The following is a 21,900-nucleotide window of genomic DNA, read 5'->3' on the forward strand; positions in this document are numbered from 1 at the left end:
GATCTTCCAGTTGAAGAGTGATGACTACATGGTCATCTAAGTTCTAGATGCTGGAATTGAAGTCTGCTTGTGTAAACGTCACTTACGGGAGTTGGGTTGCGACTTTAGCTTCAGGCTGTGGTCCATCTACCGAACATATAGCTCGGAATGATCTCTTTCTAGCCGAGTTTGAGGATCATCCACTGGCATAGCCTCCTGAAATACAATTTATTATACCTCGCGATTTTTCATATTGGCTTGAGGATACCTTCTCTTTTCCTCGGTGCAGTTGTTCGGACGAATCATTGGTTGTGGAAGGTTTGGCATGTTTTTGGATGTGTCCTCCGATGTACTTGTCAAGGTGTCCTTGGCAAGCTAGCCTTTCCAAGAGGTCCTTTGCCACCACACAGTCGTCAGTGGTGTGGCCGTGCTTTTGGTGGAAAGCACAATATTTAGACTTGTCCACATTCTTGGTATCTTGATAAGTACTGGCCTTTCTTGGTGGCTTGATTAGCTTTGAATTTAGGATCTCTTTTATAATATCCTCCCGCTTAGTGTTGAGCTGCGTATAAGAGTCAAATCGAGGGGTTAGTTTAAAACTTTTCTTATTGCTCGGAGCCTTATCTTCGTCTCTGTAATATGTTTTGTCGGACTTCTGAGCTTGTCTGAGTTCCTCGATATCAATTTGGCATTTAGCTTTCTCGCAAAATTTGGCGAGGGTCTTCGGCTTGGCTACTGCAATGGTTTCTTGGAACTTCCCAGGTCGGAGCCCGCTTTTGATTGCATGCAGATAGACCTCGAGATAGAGGTCGGGTATGCTAATGGCGACTTTCGTGAAACGAGTCATATAGTCCTTCAGGCTTTCATTTGGTCCCTGCTTGATCGTATTCAGATAATCCGAGTCATGCAGATAAATTACAGATCCAGCAAAGTGCTCTTCGAATAGCTTGGCCAGCTGCTGAAATCGTGAGATAGAACCTGCAGGCAAAGCACAAAGCCAATCAAGTGCAGGACTATCTAAATAATTTAGAAAATAACGACATAAAATAGTATCTGATGCACCGTTAATGATCATTATTGATCGGAATTGTTTGAGAAACGTTTTTGGATCTCCGAGCCCATCATAAGGTGTGAGGGTCAGCGGCAGGGTAAATCTTCGTGGTAATTCAAAGTTCATCACTTCTTGTGTGAAAGGTCCGACGGGTTCATCGGGCTCCTCGTTTTCCTCTTCAAGTTGGGCTCCCTCCACTCGGATGGTCTCCGAGATGTGGGAGGGGTCGGAATGATGTTCATCATCCTCTGGTTGCTGTTGATGAGTGTTGTTATTTTCGATCCAAGCATTATTTAGCTCAGCGGTCTGGGCAGCCATTCTCTGATTCTCTTCCGCCATGCACTGATTGTCTTGCTGTAGCTCGATTACCATCCGCAAAAGTTCGGACGGGAAAGGAGGTGGTACATCGGCCATGGATGCGAGTGAAGGTAACGGAGCCAAAAGAAAAGACTTATTTCCTCGGCCCCATGGTGAGCGCCAATTGTTCTTGCCTGTAGAATAGGTCGGCCTCCAGTGATGGGCACTGCCAAACTATAACCTCGGAGGTTGAACTTCCAATCCTTGAATCCGAGCTTTCCTTTCCAATGTGATGTGAGAGTATGAACGATGAAAAAAGGGGGGAGTGTACCTGCAAAGGCACTCCAAATGTTAAGTCAGTATATTATATTATTCCATATCTCGGAGAAATATCTTACCTTGCTTTATATAATGGGTTTCATCATCCGTTACGTCTTTGGCATTAACGTCGGTTTTGGGATGATCAATGACGTAACTGATTGCTAGAACATTGGAATCGTCGGTTATAATAGGAATGCAATGTGACTGAGTTATGGCTCATAAAAGCCGAGCTATAACGGGTGATACCGAATTATAGCTTGCATTGATAATGGCCATGGTACTGAGTTATAGCTCGTATTGATGACGACCATATCAAATGTGATGCAGAAAATCAGGTTCAAAAGGAAAATGAAACAACACAAAATCTTTAAAATGATAATTCTGGTCAAACTGAACCAGAAACTGCATCTGTTGAAAATCTAACAAGAGACAATTTTGTTTTGTCTCATTAATCTGGAGGAAATCCTGAAACCACCAGCTCCTTGGTTCCATCTGTGACCGAATCTATTTTCAAGTCCACCAGACCTGGTGAATGGAGATTCTTAAAGAATTATCCAGAGGAATTTGTCATTGGGGACATATCTCATGGTGTCAAGACTCGTTCTTCAACTAGAAAGACAAATGAAGAATCAAACATTACGCTTCTCTCTCAAATGGAACCTCAAAATGTCAAGGAAGCCCTTGATGACCCTTCTTGTCTAAAGACAATGGAGGATGAGCTTCATAAGTTTGAAAAAAACCAAGTTTGGACATTGGTTCCAAGGCCAAAGGGAAAGAAAGTGACCGGCACCAAGTGGATATTTTGAAACAAGCTAGGAGAAGATGGTAACATTGCAAGAAATAAAGCAATGCTAGTGGCACAAGAATATGACTAAGAAGAAGGAATAGATTTTGATGAATCATTTGCCCCTGTTGCCCAAATGGAAGCCATAAGACTTCTTTTAGCTTATGCTGCTTTTGTGGTTTTAAATTATATCAAATGGATGTGAAATGTGTATTTTTTAATGGTGTGATAGATAGAGAAGTGTATGTGGCACAGCCACGTGGTTTTAAAAATAAAGAATTTCCTAACCATGTTTTCAAATTATCAAAAGCTCTCTATGGTTTAAGACAAGCTCCTAGAGGTTAGTATGAGAGACTTAGCTCTTTCCTTTTGAAAAATGGTGTTCAAAGAGACACCACAGACACTACTCTATTTATCAAGAATTCTAATTATTCTTTCATTCTAGTCCAAATTTATGTTGATGACATTATTTTTGGATCACCCAATGAATCCCTTTGTACTGAATTTGGGAAACTCATGACAAGTGAATTTGACGTGAGTATGATGGGTGAACTTAATTTTTTTCTTGGGCTACAAATTAAACAAACTGAAAATGATATCAAGAAAAGTATGCCAAGGGACTAGTTAAGAAATTTGGTATGAAAAATGCCAAACCCATGGGAACTCCCATGCACCCTAATTCAAAATTAGAAAAGGGAGAAATTGAGAAAGATGTAGATGAGACTAGGTATATTGGCTCTCTTATGTACTTAACTTCCTCTAGACCTGATATTGTGCAAAGTGTTGGAATGTGTTCAAGATTCCAATCAAAACCAAAAGAGTCACATCTTTCTGCAAATAAGAGGATCATTAGATATGTTCATGGCACATCCAATTTTGGTTTATGGTATCCTAAGGTTGATAATTTTTCTACAGTTGGTTATTGTGATGCAGATTTTGCTGGTGATAAAGTTGATAGAAGGAGCATATCAGGCTTTCGTTATTTCCTTGGAAAGTCTCTGAATGTTTGGTCAAGTAAGAAGTAATCCACAGTGGCTTTATTCACTGTAGAGGCTGAGTATATAGCTGCTTCTTCTTGTTGTTCTCAGCTTATGTGGTTAAAAACATAGCTTGCTAATTGCAAATTAAATGCTGAAAATATTTCTCTGTTGTGTGACAATATGAGTGCCATTAATATTTCAAAGAATCCAATTTTGCACTCTAGAACTAAACATATTGAAGTGAGATTTCACTCAATAAGAGAACATGTTCAAAAGGGAGATATTAGAATTCAATTTGTTAAATCAGAGGATCAATTAGCAGATATTTTTATCAAACCACTAGCTGAAGATAGATTTTGCATGCTTAGGACTAGTTTAGGGATTATAAATTATGATTTATTATTTACGCATTGCTGATGTGTTTGTTGAAGTTTTTGTCTCACAGGATGGGATGAGACAATTCTGGGCAAATGAAAAACCATCTTTCTGAACTTCATTTTCTGGGCTATAATGCACTTGCTGAATCATCTGGGTCAACCCTAAAATTCAGATTCTAAGTGGTCCAACATGTTTCCTTCAAACACTACCATCTTTGGGCCCAATGAGTGTTATATATGGTGATCCAATATGTTTCCTTAAAACCCATGTGATTTTTACTTTGTCTTTTTGTGAAAAGGTTTCATTTAAATCAATTTTTATTATTTTAAAATATTCATTTGTTTAAATCAAATCACATTTCAAGACCTCTCACTTAAATTATAACCCTTACAGATTTAAGTCTGCCATAAATAATGATTTTTTTAAGGGATTATTAAGTACCGTACCATGTGTCCCTCTTTTCTTGCTGATTTACCAAATCTGAAAAAGAATGGTTTTTCTTTTGTTGAAATTTTGAAATTTTTGGACTGAAATTACCTTTTTAACATTAAAAAACTAGTGTACCCTCTTTTGGTCAAAGAGTTTTATGCTAACATGATATATCATGAGGGCAGTGTTCATTCTTATGTCAAGGGCCGAGACATTGTGCTAAACAATGAAACAATTAGTGATTCACTGAAATACATTGATGTTGGAGCTTGTGGATATACCTTTGTTAAGTAGGATGAAGGAGTTGGTATCTCTTTCAATGATGCTTTGACTCATATTTGTGAACATGTTTCACTGATTGATGGCATCACCCCTACTCATAAAGCCCTGGGTTATGAACGTGCTCAATTGCACCGTATTGTAAATCACATCATACTTTCTCAGAATGGTTCATATCAAAGGGTATCTTATACTAACACTCTTGTTTTGTATGCCATGTTCACTAAAACAGAAATTTCTTTTGCTTATTCGATGGTAAGATACATGTTTGACTCTGTTAGAAGTGAGAAAGACAAAGCCTTTCCTTATGGCATGTTTCTAACTTGTATTTTTGAGCATTTTGATGTTGATTTATCCAATGAGGATTATGAAAATAGACATTCATATCTAAAGGGAGGTGGTTCAGTGAAACAGCAAAAAGGACCTACTCGCTCTGAAAGGGTGGTTCTAGATGATGAAGATGATGAGTTCATTCCTGAGGATTCTCCTCCTCCTTTCACTGAGGGCACTTCCATCTCCACTGGACAAAAATCTGCTCTGTTTAATGTTGTTAGAGATGTGGTCCAAGAATTTGTCTCCCAATCCAATCATATGATTGCCATGAGTAATGAACAAAGAAAGCTAGCAAGCAAGCATGAGAATTTCCTTTAAAAATCAAGAGATAGAGTGGCTGTCTTCATGAAGTTCATTGATAATCGTCAACAAGATGAAGATCATGCCACTAATGCTAAAGAGGAAGCCGATTCTGAGGAAAATAGTTTAGATGCCTAGATTTGTCTCATGAAGCTGCTGCTGTCCTGCTCACTTTTGTCTCATGAAAACTATTTCTCTTGTTACTTTTGAACTACTTTCTGTTATTTTGGATGACTATAATACTTTAACTACTGCTGCATTTACTTTCAATTAATTTGGTATTTAGACTGTGCATTAACACCTTCTTACATGTTTAAAGGTGCGATTTTTGCTTGATCTTGACTTGTTTCCACCCTTGATGACAAAAGGGAGTAATAGCATGAGTAGCATGAATGCATGAGTAGCATGAATGCATGAGTAGCATGAATATTGTGATTTTTTATTACTGCTGCTATAATCTTTTGCATGAGAATTTGATTTGCAAATCTTGCTGCTGCTGTGATTTTTTGGCATGAGATTTGGAACTTGCTTTTATGATATGTTGCTGTTTTGCCCTTGTTAGTCTTGATGCTCTGTTTTGATTAAAGCATGATTAGTTTCTGAAATGGATATTTGTTAAAAGTACGGACATGATATGTTCAGTATAGGGCTGGATTTGTGTTGCTGGTTATGTAATATCCCTTAGTCAAGCTGAATTGTGTATAGCTCTTTATTGTATTCTCTACAAAAATAACAAATAGGAAGGAAGAGAAGAGCATAAATCTAGGGGGAGCAACCATTGAAAAGGAAAGGGGGAGCAACACATAAACAAGTGACATCATTCAAAGGGAAGTTTCTTAACTCTATTCAAATTCAATTCATTTTGGTTAATGTTTTAATTATGTTTGTCATCAAGGGGGAGATTGTTGAGTTAAGAAATTAACTAAATTAATTTGATGATGACAAATATTATTTTATTGGGCTAATTAACCAATTAGTTTTTAATTGAATTTGATTAAGTATTGCAGGCCAAAGAAAAACAAAGCAGCAGCCCAATAGGATGGAAAATAAAACCAAACTGGTGGGCTACAAAATAATAAAAAGCCTAAAGGTGATGAATAGAAAGCAAACGGGCTAAACTTGAAAAGAACCAACCCAAGCCCGATTTCATCTCTCAAGCAAATCCCTCCAAATTGCTTCACCAAAAGCAACGTTCACCTTGTGTCACTTCGGACAGAACACAGAGAAGAGAGAGAAAGCTTAGTTCCTAAGATATTCATCAAAGAAGAAAAGAAAGAGAAAGGTTAAGCAACAGGTTGAGGTCTAATCACCAAAATCAATCCATCTTAGGCTAAGGCAGAGGTCAAAGGTAACTTATTTCCTCTTGCATGCATATTGCTTTCTTCTCCTCTTCCCCAACTCTCTGTCACTCCAAATTGGGATAAATGAAGAAAGTAATTTCTGTTAAGCTCTGCTGCAAATCTATGTTTAAATTTGTGTCTTGGGGACCAAGTAGTATTTCAATGGCTCAGATTTGGGTTTACCATTGAAAATATTTTTCTTTGCTGTTCTGAGGCTTTTGGTCAAGAAAGAAGGTCAAAACCAAAGTTTCTAATTTGAGAAATAATGAAAGAAAGTGAAAAAGTGAGTTGGTGAAGCACATAGCTCGAGTGTTGACCTAGGAGAGAGCAACTCAGCAACAAGCAAGGAGATACAAAAGAAGATTTTTCGTCATTCAGAAACTAAGGAGAGATAACCAGTGTGTTGAGGTTCATGTTCTGAGAAGAGTTCTCTGAAGAAGTTCATCAACTTGGATAGTGCTTCCTAATCAAATGAGCATTCCGCCAGAATGAGGAACTAAATCAGAGGCAAGCAAATCTAGTTTATCACATAGCAAAGAGGTTGTTGTAGCATCAATCTCCTTCATGTTTTACAGATTATAATTTTCTTTTCAATGTTTATCTTTCTGTAATTTCATGAGGTAAAATGCTAAATAAGAGAGTCATTGAAAAGTCTAAGAGTGGAAAGAGGCAAAGAGATACACTTGAGTTAAAAGCCTAGAGTGATTTCAGATTTCTTTAGGTTGATTATGTGTCTTGTATCTTGTACCAGTAAGGTACCCTTTTCTTAGTTGGGTGAGCACTTAGAGTGAAGAGTTAGGTATTAGCATAGCCAAGTCAAGTTAGGTTAGAACTTAAGAGTGAAAGAATTGTGACAATCCTGTGGAATTGGTGTATGTAATACTTTAACTATAGTGGAAATTCTACCACTGTTGTGGTGGAAACTAGATGTAGGTTACATTGCACAAGGCAACTGAACCAGGATACATGATGGTGTCAGCTTCTCTCTTTCCTATTCTGTTCTCTTTCCTATTGAGTTCAAACAGATTCAGACTGAAAGTTTGTTTTAAAGGGTTATTTAATTAAAGTAAAAGAAGGTCATAGATTCAACCCCCTTCTCTAAGCCTTCTACAACCTTTAGAAGCCATAATAATGACAAATATTAATGAATATTAGAGTCTTTTAAGGGAATAATAATAAAAAAATAAATTATAAAATTAGCAATATAATGTAAAGCAGTGCATGTTATAAATACTTAAAATAAAAGAATTAGATCTATAGTCACGGTTTTTCTACCGTGGCCTATTCTACCATGGCTAAAGATCTATGGTCACGATTTTTATGGTCACGGTTGTAGTTTTTAAATTTTGACACTTTAAGCCAAGTTTTTTTTACCGTGACCATAGGTTACTCTATAGTCATGCGTAAAAAACATAACCATAACTTGCTGTATGGTCACCCTTTTTTAAAAGTTGTGACCATAGCGACCATAGTTTTATCTATGGTTACGATTATAGCGTGACCATAGCTTATCTATAGTCACCCTATTTTAAAACCATGATCATAGCTTATCTATGGCCACCTTATTATAAAACCATGACCATAGACTACTCTATGGGTATCTGATGATTGGATTTTTGATGGTATAGAATTTCACAAATGAATTCTCGTTGCAAGTATAGTTTCTAAACCAATCAATAATCATTTCATACAAAAAGTTGTTTGTCACTAAAACAAACCCCTAAAATTTATAAACCAAAGTATTCAAACCTCGGGTCGTTCTCCCTAGGAATTACAATAAAGTGTCTTGTTATTGGTTATGAGTTATTTTTGGGGTTTTGATAAGAAACATGGAAGTTAAATGCTAAAAAATAAACTAATGGCTAAAAAGGTCTTGGCAAGGGTTGGTGGTCAAGAATCTCTATCCTAATTACTAACCACAATATGAGAATTGGCAAGGATTAATCTCATTAAGTCATCCTCTAACTAGTAGTAAAGGAAAGTCAAATGAGTTATATCAATCCTAGTCCATAATTCCTAACTCTCCACTAATTCAATTAGTGAGAACTAGAGTCAATGGATCCCAATCATCAATTACTTGGAAATTAGTAACTCAAGAGTTCCTAAGTTACCTTTCCAAGCCAAGAGCATAAAACTCTACTCTAGAATCCAACCAAGCATTTTCTCAAACACTTAGAAGGCATAAAAGGAAAGCATAGTAAATCAACAACAAGAACAAAATCTAACAACAATTATTGCAAAGAATTAACAACAAAAAATTAAAAGGAACACAATTATTATGATTTACCTTGAATTAAATTGAAAGAAAAGAGAAGGAACAAGAGTATATCTATAACAAAATACAAGAACAACATAAAAGAGATTACAACAAAAGAATGGAAGAATGATGAATGTAACAACAAGGAATTGAGAAGATAGAAGTAGAAGAAGATGAATGAAAACCTAGATCTAAGAACTAAGCCTAATCCTAATCCTAATTCTAGAGAGAAGTGAGAGCTTCTTTCTCTATAAACTACTTCTAACTAATCCTAATGTGTAAAAATGAATTCCCCTCTTTGCTCTTCATTCCTTGGCTTTAAATAGCATTTCTGGCGCCAAAGTTGGTTGAGATTGGGCCCCACAACCCTTGAGAGTTCGTTGGGTGCGTTTTCATTAAAAAATCATAAATCGGCACCGACACGTACGCGCACAGCTCGCGTACGCGTCCATGGGGTGATTCGCAAGGCGCGTGCAAGCGCCAAGTGTGCACGCGCGTCTATGGGCGAGTTCAACTTCTTTGACTTTCCATGATTTCTCCACTTTGCATGCTTTCCTCTTCACTCCTTTGATCCATTCCTAGCCTTTTCAATATGAAATCACTAACAAACACATCAAGGCATCTAGTGAAATCAATGGGAGATAAAAAATCATCAAATGAAAGGTCTAAAAGCATGTTTTCACATCTAAGCACAAATAAGGAGACAATCACAAAATCATGCTAATTCATTGAATAAATGTGGGTAAAAGGTAATAAAATCTCCTAAAATCAATACAAGATAAACCCTAAAAATAGGGTTTATCAGTATCCTTGTTTTAAACCGTGACTATAGTCTTCTTTATGGTCACCTTTTTATAAAACTGTGATCATAGGCTGTTTCATGGTCACTTTTTTAAAAAACCATTACCATAACCTTATCTATGGTCATCCTATTTTAAAACTGCGACCATAGCTCACTCTATGGTTATCCTTTTGAAAATAGAGTTATGGTCACGGTTTTAGCGTGACCATAGCTTATATATGGTCATCCTGTTTTAAAATTGTGACCATAACTTACTCTATAGTCACCTTTTTAAAAAATCATGACCTTAATTTTATCTATGGTCACAGTTTTAGTGTGACCTGTTTTAAAATTGTGACCATAGTTTATTCTATGATCACTCTTTTGAAAAAACGTGACCATAGCCTTATCTATGGTCACGGTTTTTAACGTGACCATAATTCTATTTTAAAACCGTGATCATAATTTATTCTGTTATTTAAGATTTATTTTTTTAAAAGTATAATCACATTCCAAAATTATGATAATCACAAAATAAGTCTAAAATGAAGAAATTCAATAAATCTAAATCATAAAATTTACATTATAAGTTAGATATTATTTTTTTAGTCCAAATAACACAAATCAAAATAGGGTATAATTTATCCATTACATGTAATACTAAATAAAATTTCTTAAAAAAAATATAAAAAATATCAAAATATTACATTTAGATAAACTTGTCCTGCTAGACTAGATATGCTTCATCATCCTATTTGCTTCAAATTTGTCATATCAACTTATCCTACTTCATCATTACTATAGCAACTGAAGTGTCAATGTCATACTGGATTAGATGACGATTTCTGTGAACCGCGATGCATTTCTAACAGGAGTGATCAAAGATGAGCCTGATGAAGGATTTGCAGTTGTGATTCTTTCTGCCTGAAAATCTATATAGTCTAAACTGCTATAATACTACGATCAAAGAAAAAATAGATTAGAAGAATAGAAAAGCCATGCCTACCTTTACTTTAGTGTTGACGTGATTATATATGCAATCAATAAAGTGAAATGAACTCTCATCAAAATTTGTCACAAACCTGTTAAAATCACCACAAACAAGATAAGCATCATATACAAGCCAATACAACAAACTGGCATGTATAAATATGAAAATTTCTGCCAGTAATTAAAACATAGATTGTATTTATACCACATGACAAGGTAAAATGCCATAAGAACTGTTGGGCCAACCGTGGGGAGCTCTCGATAATCGGGGAGATTCCGGGGAGGAATCAAGTGAGAGAACATAAGATGAGAAGACACCACATCTAACTCAAAACCTTAAGGTGTCAAGTTAATGGGTCTCTCATCTTATAAACTCCTCACTCTTCCATGCTTTCTTAGATGTGGGACTAACTTCAACACTCCTCACACTTGCAACACTAACAATCTCCCCCTCAAGTGTGAGCCTTCACATCAAGCATCAACTCCCCTCTAGCTCCTCCACCACCACGAGTATTCGTCCATCACACCGCCGCAAAACACCGCGGGACACGCCGCCCAGACCACCTTTGCCGGGAAGACTTTCGATGCTTCACCTTGAATACCCCTTAAAACCACCAGACCGATTAACCATCGGCTCTGATACCACTTTGTTGGGCCAACCGTGGGGAGCTCTCGACAATCGGGGAGATTCCGGGGAGGAATCAAGTGAGAGAACATAAGATGAGAAGACACCACATCTAACTCAAAACCTTAAGGTGTCAAGTTAATGGGTCTCTCATCTTATAAACTCCTCACTCTTCCATGCTTTCTTAGATGTGGGACTAACTTCAACACTCCTCACACTTGCAACACTAACAAGAACAACATAGACTTTAAACTAGCAAATCAATTTTTTAAATATGCAAATCCATCAAATAGACTGAATTACCAATTCAACCCAAAGTTCTACATTTGCAAAATAAATAAATAAACATGATGATACTGATCACAATCAACAACACATTTAAAATAAAAGTTTTAAGACAAAATTATCAAAAAGTTTTGAACATTATGCATTATATAACCCCAGTAAGACAATGAAAAATAAAATAAAAAAATTACTAAAAATTGGGCTATTTTATTCACATGATTGTAAAAGTACTCAATTAGACAACGCAACATAAATAATGCTAAATTATCTTTAAGATTAAAATCAGTACACACATTCTCTAAGAAATGGTTGACAGCCCATCATCAATTCATTCATATAGTCAACTACAAATGAAAATGAGATAAAAGAAAATCTCAAAACTCAATGAACAGCAGCAGTTGAGACAAACATAATCAAGAAATACTCATCTAGCATTAACTTGCATACAAATGCAGTGCTTTTTAATGATTGAGTAATTAGTAAAAACAATTAGTAAAAAAATCAGCAACAAAATAAAAATAAAAATTCTAATAAAAAAATAAATTTATACTTAGTTACTAATACATCGCATTAATTAAAATTGGTGGGCAAGTTAATAGATTTAAAGTTATGAGATTACAACTTAATAAAAAATTAAAGCTCAATTTAGTTTTTAGTTTAGGAATTTGGTACATTATTAGGCGAAGAGGTTAGAGAAAGAGGGAATAAACATACCTAAGAATGCAGACAACGTAGACAAAGAGAAGAGAGAAACCAACCACGGTGACGACGCAAATGGCAAGGCAACAACGACCGCGAGCAATGCCGGCTGAGGAAGCAACAACGACGACGACAAACGCACGGGAAGCACCAACACGCGACGATGTAGTGCAACGAGCTACATACGGAAGCGACGATGCCGTGCACTCAACGACGACTTAGGGAGCAGTGCGGTGGCGGTGGCCGGTGGCGACGATGTGGCTGGTGGCTGCGAGAAGAAGACCCCTTTCTGAGTGTATTAGTGAGTGTGTGAGTGAGACATTGAGAGACGCAAGTGAGGGGAGGGGGAATTGGGGTTAGGGTATTTTTTTAACAACAGCAAAATGACGCTATTTTGGGAGGCAAAAAGGAAAACGTGACCAAATACCTCTTTTAAGTCTCTTTCAAAAATCGTGACCACAGATTTCATTTAGGTTACCCTTTTGTAAAATTGTGACCATAAATATTTTTAGGCCATTTTAAAAAATTGTGACTACAGAACATTTTAGGTCACTCTTCAAAACCGTGACTATAGATAGCTTTAGGTCATCCCCCAAAATTGTGATCATAGACCCTTTTAGATAACCCCAAAAATCGTGAGTCTACCCTTTTAGGTCACTCTTTTTAAAAAAAACTATAACCATAAATCCTTTTAGGTCACTTTCAAAACCATGATCATAGACCCCCTTTAGGTCATCCTCCAAAACCGTGACCATAAACTTTTTTAGGTTACTCCTAAAATCGTGACTATGGATTCTTTTAGGCCACCATTTTTTAAAAAATCGTGACCATAGATTTTTTTATCATGGTAAAAAATTGTGACTATAGACCCAAAATATTACAGTAGAAAAATATTATATAAAATCGTGATTATAGACCCAAAATATTGTAGTAGAAAAATGTCATATAAAATTATTAGTATAGATATTTATACAATTAGTTCATTCACATTAAAAAATTATTAAAAATAATAATTACTAACTTAAAAATTTAACTTTTGAACTAATTCGAGTAGTGATTCAATGTTATTTTATTTTATTTTAATATTTATGATTCTATTTAATAAAAATATAATATATTTGTATTTATCAAAATAGTTGATGTGGTAGATATTTAAAGCTTTAATTTTTAAAATAGAAATTATTACGTGGGTAACATGAAATAGGTGAATTGGACTTGAAGGATTGGCCCAAGCGTTACCAGAAGGTGGTCTCCAACTTGGTTCACGTTTGGGAGCCGCCGTCCGAGTTGTAAGTTTTGGAGAATGGGGAGTGGTACCTGCAAAGACACTCCGATGCTTAAGTTAGCAAGGGGTTTAGTAGGTTTAGAGAGTATTGGAACTTAGGGATACCTGAGGGGTGTCAGTGTATTTATAGTGGTGATCCAATAACCACCGTTGGAGTAGTTCCATTTCTGAAGGTGGATAACCATCCCTTTATCTTAGGGTTGTTGAGATATAGCTTCTAGAAGTGGGTTGAGAGATTTTGGGGGCAATTACTTATTTGAATAAGTATTATCTGCCAGCTCATTTCTGGTCCGACCTCTTTGGGGAGGCGTCTTATGTCGAGCCCTTGGGTGGTGAAGGCCAATCTTTGGATTGGGCCTTTTTGGCTTCTTTGGGCCTGGACCATAGTTTTGCGCCAGTGTATGAACAGTGCTCCTACTCGAGTCCGATCTCTTTGCTTATGAGTAGGGATGGCAAGCGGGGAAGCCCGCCCCGCCCCGCCATAAGCCCGCCCTTTGGTGGGCTGGCCCACCTTGTCCCGCCTAGTGAGGCGGTCCCAGAATCCTAGCCTGCCTCGCCTAACGGCGGGCTGGCGGGCCAGCGGGCTAAGCCTGCCAATTTAACTATTAAATAATATATATAAAGGCATAAAAAAATTTCTCCTATTTTTTACTTTTAACTATTATAATTTCTAAAAGTATAAACAAATTATAATTTTTATATTCACAAACATTAAAGTCTTTGTAATTATAAATATCTAATAAATATAATTATAAACCAAGTTTTCATCCAAAACATAATTATAAATATTGTTCCCAAAACAAAATAAACATAATCCAAAGCATAATTATAAATATTGTCTCTAAAACAAAATAAATATAATCCAAAATACTCAATTTTCATCTTCATTCTCTTGTAAGTTGGGTTGGGGAAAGTTGGATTTTGGTAAAAAAAAATTGTAAAAATACCCCTTGCTAAAAAAATTCTAAGCCCGGCGAAAAAGTCCGCCCGCCCCGCCGAAGCCCACGGTTTAAGCGGTGCGGGTTAGGCGGGCTTTTACTATTTGGTGGTCCCAATTTTTCAGCCCAGCCTGCCTTTTTTGGCGGGTTACGCGGGCTGGCCCGACGGGTTTAGGCCCGTTTGCCACCCCTACTTATGAGTTGGATTCGAGTATTAATTGACCTCGAGATTGTTCAAGTAGAGAACCAACGTGATCTTGGTTGGGAACCAACGTGGTTTTAACCACCATGTCTAATCAAATGTCATGTCTGTTGAGGTTTCGCATTTACACGTGTGAGCAATTTTATTGGTAACGACGTGTTTCTTTAATGACCGCGTCGATTTACCCTTGAATGATTTTTCTTATCTCTTTTGTATTTCCCACATATTTAATTTTTTGTTTATTGAATTGTTTCTGTAACTTAGGTTATTCTTGCGATGCATTTCAATTTTCTCGGGATTTCTGACTAATTGATCGCCAGGATTCCGAGTTATCATGATCGTCTTTGTAACCTCTTTACACTGATTTGTACCTCGTCGTTTTATCCTGCCAACCACTTCGGTCGGTCATGGGATTTTCACGTTTTTTCGAGCTTATATCGGTGGGTTTCGTAGGATAACGATAATAGCAATGGAATTATATAGAGATAGAAAAGATCTTTATTTATTGATGGAGGTAACTTTTAATCTTAGCTACTAAGGGATTCTTAAGATTTATTAGCCCTTAACCCCCACTTTGATGCCTCGTTAAAACCCTCTTCAGGAAAATCCTTTTTTGAGAAATAAACCGTGAAGTCGGGAAAAACAATACATCAGGGAGTGGAGTTCGCTTCTAACTATAGTACCTCTTTATATTACAAGCATGCCATGACCTTGGTACCTCGGTACCGCTCAAGTCGGTTACCTTATAGTATCCCTTTCCTAGGACTTCTCGTATCTTGTATGGTCCTTTCCCATTAGCAGCGAGTTTTCCCTCACCCGACTTGTTAACGCCGATGTCATTTCTAATCAGGACCAAGTCGTTAGAGGTGAAGGTTCTTCGAATGACTTTCTTGTTGTATGTGTTTGTCATCCTTTGCTTCAGCACTGCTTCCTTTATCTGGGCTCGTTCTCGGACTTCACGGAGTAATTCAAGTTCTTCTTGTGTGCCTGAATGTTGTTGACTTCATCATAGAACCCCACCCTTGGACTTTGCTCGTTGATTTGTACTGGTATCATGGCTTCTATGCCATAAGCAAGTCGGAAGGGTGTTTCTCCTGTGGTAGATTGAGGCGTAGTCCGATATGCCCATAATACTTGAGGGAGTTCTTCAGCCCAGGCTCCCTTTGCATCTTGCAACCTTTTCTTTAATCCGGCCAGTATAACTTTGTTGGCTGCCTCAGCTCGCCTGTTTACTTGTGGGTGTTCAACCGAGGTGAACTGATGTTTGATCTTCATGCTGGCTACCAGGTTTCTAAACGTAGAGTGGCTGAACTGGGTACCATTATCTGTGGTGATAGAGTGAGAAACTCCATACCTTGTAATGATATTCTTGTAGAGGAACTTCCGAATTATCTGAGCTATGATAGTGGCCAAAGGTTCTGCTTTGATCCACTTCGTAAAGTAGTCCACTCCCACTATTAGGTATTTTACTTGTCCAGACACTTGGAGTAAGGGTCCGAGTAAGACTAATCCCCATTTTGCAAAAGGCCGTGGAGAAGTTATGTTGATGAGTTCCTCAGGGGAAGTGACGTGAAAATTTGCATGCATTTGGCATGACTGACATTTTACGAACTCGGTGGCATCTTTCTGCAAGGTCGGCCAATAGAACCCGGCTCGGACGACTTTCCTAGGCAAAGACCTTGTTCTGAGATGACATCTGTCGTCCTTGAGGTCGGGACACACTTCAACAATGGTGTGGATATTCCTCTTTTATAGAGGATATTCTTCACCAAGGTGTAGTGCTATGTTTTCCTCCGGATTTTTTTTGCATCTTTTTCCTCTTTGGGTAGGATGTCAAATTTGATGTATTTGATTAATGGGTTCATCCATCCGAGGTCTAATCCGGATACCTCAAAGACATCTTGTTTAGCCTCTGTTTTTGTCACAGAGGGTTCTTGGATTGTTTCCTGGATCAGGCGTTTTTTATTCCCTCCTGGCTTGGTACTTGCTAATTTGGAGAGGGCGTTTGCTCTACTGTTGAGATCCTGAGTTATGTGTTTGACCTCGATTTCTGAGAACCGCCTAAGGTACTCCAAAGTTTTGTCTAAGTACCTTTTCATATTAGGGTTTTTAGCCTGATACTCTCCATTGATCTAGGAGGTCACTACCTGAGAGTTGCTGAAGACCACTATTTTGGCTGCACCGACTTCCTCTGCTAGCTTCAACCCCGTAATCAAGGCTTTATATTCTTCCTGATTATTGGAAGCCGGGAATTCAAATTTGAAGGAGACTTCTATTTGAGTTCCCTCTTGGTTGACCAATATTATGCCTGCACCACTTCCGACCTTGTTGGAAGACCCATCCACATATAACTCCGACGCTGTGGAGGCTTCCTCTTGATCTCCCGCGTATTCTGCTACTAAGTCGATGAGGCATTGAGCTTTAATTGCTGTCCGAGTTTCATACTTAAGGTCAAACTCAGATAGCTCTATAGCCCATTGAACCATTCTGCCCGTAATGTCTGTTTTTTGAAGTATTTGCTTTATAGGCTGGTTCGTTTGGACTTTTATTGTATGAGCTTGGAAATAAGATCGCAGCCTTCGAGAGGCTACTGTTAAGGCATACGCAAACTTCTTGAGTTTTTGATACCTTAATTCGGGGCCTTGTAGGACTTTGCTGGTGAAGTACTCAGGATGCTGCCTGACCTCATCCTCCCGTATTAGTGCTGATGCCACAGCTTTATCGGCTACGGACAAATACAAGACGAGCTCTTCCCTGACTTTAGGTCGAGTCAGAATTGGAGGTTGGCTAAAAAATCTTTTGAACTTTTGGAATGCTTCTTCGCACTCAGGAGTCCATTCGAACTGGCATCCCTTTCTTAGTAGAGAAAAGAGCGGCAGGGATCTTAATGCTGATCCGGCTAAGAACCTGGAGAGAGCTGCAAGTCAGCCATTCAGTTGCTGGACCTCCCTCAAGCAAGTTGGACTTTTCATTTCCAGGACTACTCTACACTTATCGGGGTTATCTTCTATCCCCCTTTGTGTTAGCATGAATCCTAGAAATTTTCTAGGCTCTACTGCAAAGGTGCACTTTGCGGGATTCAACCTCATCCTGTGTGTCCTTATGTTGTTGAAAACTTGCGAGAGGTTGGTCAAGAGGTCGGTCTCATCCTTGGTTTTTACTAGTATATCATCTACGTATACTTCCATTAGACTCCCAAGGTGAGGTGCAAACACCTTATTCATCAGCCTTTGATATGTGGCTCCTGTATTTTTTAACCCAAAAGGCATAACCACATAGCAATAATTTGCTCTGGGCGTGATGAAAGATGTTTTTTCTTGATCCGGCTTGTACATCATAATTTGGTTATATCCCGAGTATGCATCCATGAACGACGATTTGATATCCCGAGCTAGAATCTACTTAGCATATCAATATTTGGAAGTGGATATGGGTCCTTTGGACAGCCTTATTCAAGTCAGTGTAGTCAACGCACATTCTCCACTTGCTGTTATGTTTCTTGACTAGCCCCACATTTGCCAACCAAGCCAGATATTTGAGCTCTCTGATGAAGCCGACTTCTTGGAGGGCTCGTATTTGTTCTTCCACCACTTGAGCTCATTCAGGGATGAGCTTCCGTCTTCTCTGCTGAACAGGTCATGATCCGAGGTATACCGACAGTTTATGCGACATGAGTTCGGGATCTATCCCGGGCATGTCGGAGGCTTTCCAGGCGAAGAGGTCAGAATTCTCTTGTAGTAGCCTTATAAGCTTCTGCTTCAAGTCTTCTTTTAGGTTGGCTCCTATGTTGGTATTCTTTCCTTCCTCCTTTCCGACCTGTACCTCTTAAGTCTTTCCCCCGGATTGTGGTCGTAACTCTTCTTTAGCTCGAACTCCTCCGAGCTCAATGGTGTAAACCTCCTTGCCTTTTCCTCTCAGGTCTAGGCTTTCATTGTAGCATTTTCTTGCCAGTTTCTGATCTCCCCTGATGGTTTCAATTCTCCCAGGCGTTGGGAATTTCATGCAAAGGTGGGAGGGTAGACACCACTGCTCTGAGCCGATTTAGGATTGTTCTGCCTATTAAAGCATTATAGGTTGAACCTACATCAACGACTATGAAGTCGATGATTAGAGTCTTGAATTTCATCCCCTTTCCAAAATTTGTATGTAAGGGTATGAATCCTAGTGGTTTTATGGGTGTATCCCCCAACCCCTACAGGGTATCAGGGTATGCCCTCAATTCCTTTTCGTCCAATCCCAGCTTTTCAAATGCTGGTTTGAACAGGATGTCTGTCAAACTCCCCTGGTCCACCAAGGTTCTGTGTAGATGGGCATTGGTAAGGATCATGGTAATCACTACCGGATCATCATGTCCGGGAATAATGTCCTGCCCATCTTTTTTAGTGAAGGAGATGGTTCGGAGGTCGGGCAGTTTTCCCCCGACCTGGTAGACTTCCTTCAGGTGCCTCTTGCGAGATGACTTTGTGAGACCTCCTCCAGTAAATCCCCCTGAGATCATATGTTTATGTCTTTTCGGGGTCTGCGGTGGCGGATCTCTTCGATCCTCCTCATCTCGCTTCCTCTTGCCATGAGGGTCCGACCTTTCCGTGAGATTCTGTCAAGCTGACCTTCTTTGGCCAGCTTTTCTATCACATTTTTCAAGTCGTAATAATCATTTGTTGAGAGCCCATATAGTTTATGGTACTCGCGGTATTCACTACAACTTCCCCCTTTCTTATTCTTGATGGGCCTAGGGGGAGGTAGCTTTTCAGTATGGCAAATTTTCCTATAGATGTCGACTAGAAAAACTCGCAGAGGAGTATAAGAGTGATATCTTCTAGGCCTTTCAGGCCCGACTTCTTCTTTTTTCTTGGGCTCCCTCTCCTTTTCCCTTGATGGGTGAGAGTGCCCAGGTCGCCAGCTGGGTTCTCGTAGCCTGGCATTTTCCTCCATATTAATGTACTTCTCAGCTCTTTCTGGTACATCACTCAAAGAAGTCGGATGCCTTTTCAAGATGGACTGAGAGAAATGACCTTCTCGGAGTCCATTTACTAGGTCTATAATTACTGCTTCTGTATGCAGATTTTGAATTTCTAGACACGCCTTGTTGAACCTTTCCATGTAGTCCCTCAAAGGTTTTCTGACCTCCTGTTTTACTCCCAGGAGACTCAGTGCGTGCTTTACTTTATCCTTCTGGATTGAAAATCGCATGAGAAACTTTCGGGAGAAGTCCTCGAAGCTGGTAACCGACCTGGGAGGGAGGCTATCGAACCACTTCATCGCTGCCTTTGTCAAAGTCGTCGGAAAGGCCTTACAGCGAGTAGCATCAGAAGCGTCGGCTAGGTACATCCGACTTTTAAAATTACTCAGGTGATGCTTTGGGTCGGTAGTCCCGTCGTATAGGTCCATATCGGAGCTTTTAAAGTTTTTTAGAACTTTTGCCCTCGTTATGTCCTCACTGAACAGGTCTTCTCCCCCCAAGGGGGAGTCTTCTTAGTCACTACGAGAGTTTCGACCTCGGAGATTGGATTCCAACCTCAAGAGCTTTTCTTCGAGCTCTTTTCGTCGCTCGACCTCTCTTCTCAAGTTTCTCTCCGCTTCTCGTTGTCGCTCTAGTTCTTGTTCTAGTTGCTCCGCCGTCCTTGGTGGCCGTGGAGCAATCCCATGAGGTCGGCTGCATAAAGTTGTCCCTCTTTTCCTAGTTTGTGCGCTTCAGAGGGTTCCCCTTTGGATCTTTCACCCATGAGAGGCCTTCTTTGTGATGGTTTGCCGCTCCTTGCATGGTAACTATGGCTCTGTCATTGTTACCAGCATCCTGGTTTTCTTGTTTGGATTCGAACGCAGTATTTTCGTCCTCCTTAAGGTCGTCCATTATCATGGGTTGATCTCCCAGTTCCCCGGCAACAGCGCCAATGTTACGTGGGTAACCTGAAATAGGTGTATTGGGCTTGAAGGATTGGCCCAAGTATTACCGGAAGGTGGTCTCCGACTTGGTTCACGTCTGGGAGCCGCCGTCCAAGTTGTCAGTTTTGGAGAATGGGGAGTGGTACCTGCAAAGACACTCCGATGCCTAAGTTAGCAAGAGATTTAGCATGTTTAGAGAGTATTGGAACTTAGGGATCGGATACCTGAGGGGTGTCAATGTATTTATAGTGGTGATCCAATAACCACCATTGGAGTAGTTCGACTTCTGAAGGTGAATAACCGTCCCTTTATCTTAGGGTTATTGAAATATGGCTTCTAGAAATGGGTTGAGAAATTTTGGGGGCAGTTACTTATTTGAATAAGTGTTATCTACCAGCTCATCTCTGGTCCGACCTCTTTGGGGAGGCGTCTTATGTCGAGCCCGACCTCGGTTGGGTGGTGAAGGCCAATCTTTGGATTGGACCTTTTTTACTTCTTTGGACCTGGACTATAGTGTTGGGTCAGAATATGAACAAAAATTAATAAAGATACGACTATATTATATGCACATGAAAAAAAAATTACCCACATAAAATATATATTAAAATAAAAAAATACACATTAAAAATAAAATAACACATATATTATATACAAAATATATAATAGTTAATTTTTTATGTATATATAATTTTTTTAATAAAAATAATCTTAGACATTTTATAAATTATTAACAAGTCCTAGAATTATTATAGATTTATAATGTATATTTTTATGTAATTAAATTTTTATTATTTCAAAAAATATTTTTATTCATATTCATAATTGTGCATTTAAAATTATTTTATATATTTATTAATCGATTCTCTCAATTATTTGAGTGATGCGCACGTCTCATTCTAATTCTTTGTTATAAATTTATAATCTCCATCTCCTTTTTATTTAGTATAATATTTAGAGTCATAGTTGTAAAACTAAAGAACTATAACTTACTTCTTTTATTTTATCTTTTAATGTATGCATTTTTTTATTTTATATTCCTCAATTATTACTAAAATAAATGAGTAACTTTAAATATAATAAATATATAACTAGCTATAAATATTATGTATATATAAAATTATAAATATTAAATTAAATAAAATAATTTTATATTATTATCTCTTTAATATCTTATTCACCTTTTCCACTTTTATATTTAATAAGTGACCTCTATTCGGATTTTGGAGCATAAACTATGCTAAAACATAAAAGGAAATATATATATCAAATAAAATATAACTTTCTTATTTAATTTGGTAATTTTTATTATAAAAAATACATAAAAATAACGCAAATATCAGGTGTTAAAATACACAAAAGTTTTCAAATAGTCTAATAACATCGCGTTTCCCGTTAATTTTTATTATAAAATATATAATTAAAATTGATGACTAAAATGACTGAAACATTAATATTTTTATAACACTTAATATTTTTAAAATATA

General features: G+C 38.0%; 1 protein-coding gene across 1 annotated transcript; it reads right to left on the reverse strand.

Annotated features, from left to right (window-relative positions):
• Positions 1-19,027: 19,027 nt before the first annotated feature.
• On the reverse strand, positions 19,028-19,921 carry LOC112803475 (uncharacterized). Its single transcript, XM_025846966.1, has one exon. It carries the CDS (start codon positions 19,919-19,921, stop codon positions 19,028-19,030), a length of 894 nt encoding a protein of 297 aa, XP_025702751.1.
• Between the last annotated feature and the right edge of the window lie 1,979 nt (positions 19,922-21,900).

The sequence above is a fragment of the Arachis hypogaea genome, chromosome 5, assembly GCF_003086295.3.
Source record: "Arachis hypogaea cultivar Tifrunner chromosome 5, arahy.Tifrunner.gnm2.J5K5, whole genome shotgun sequence".
Classification (NCBI taxonomy): Eukaryota; Viridiplantae; Streptophyta; class Magnoliopsida; order Fabales; family Fabaceae; genus Arachis; species Arachis hypogaea.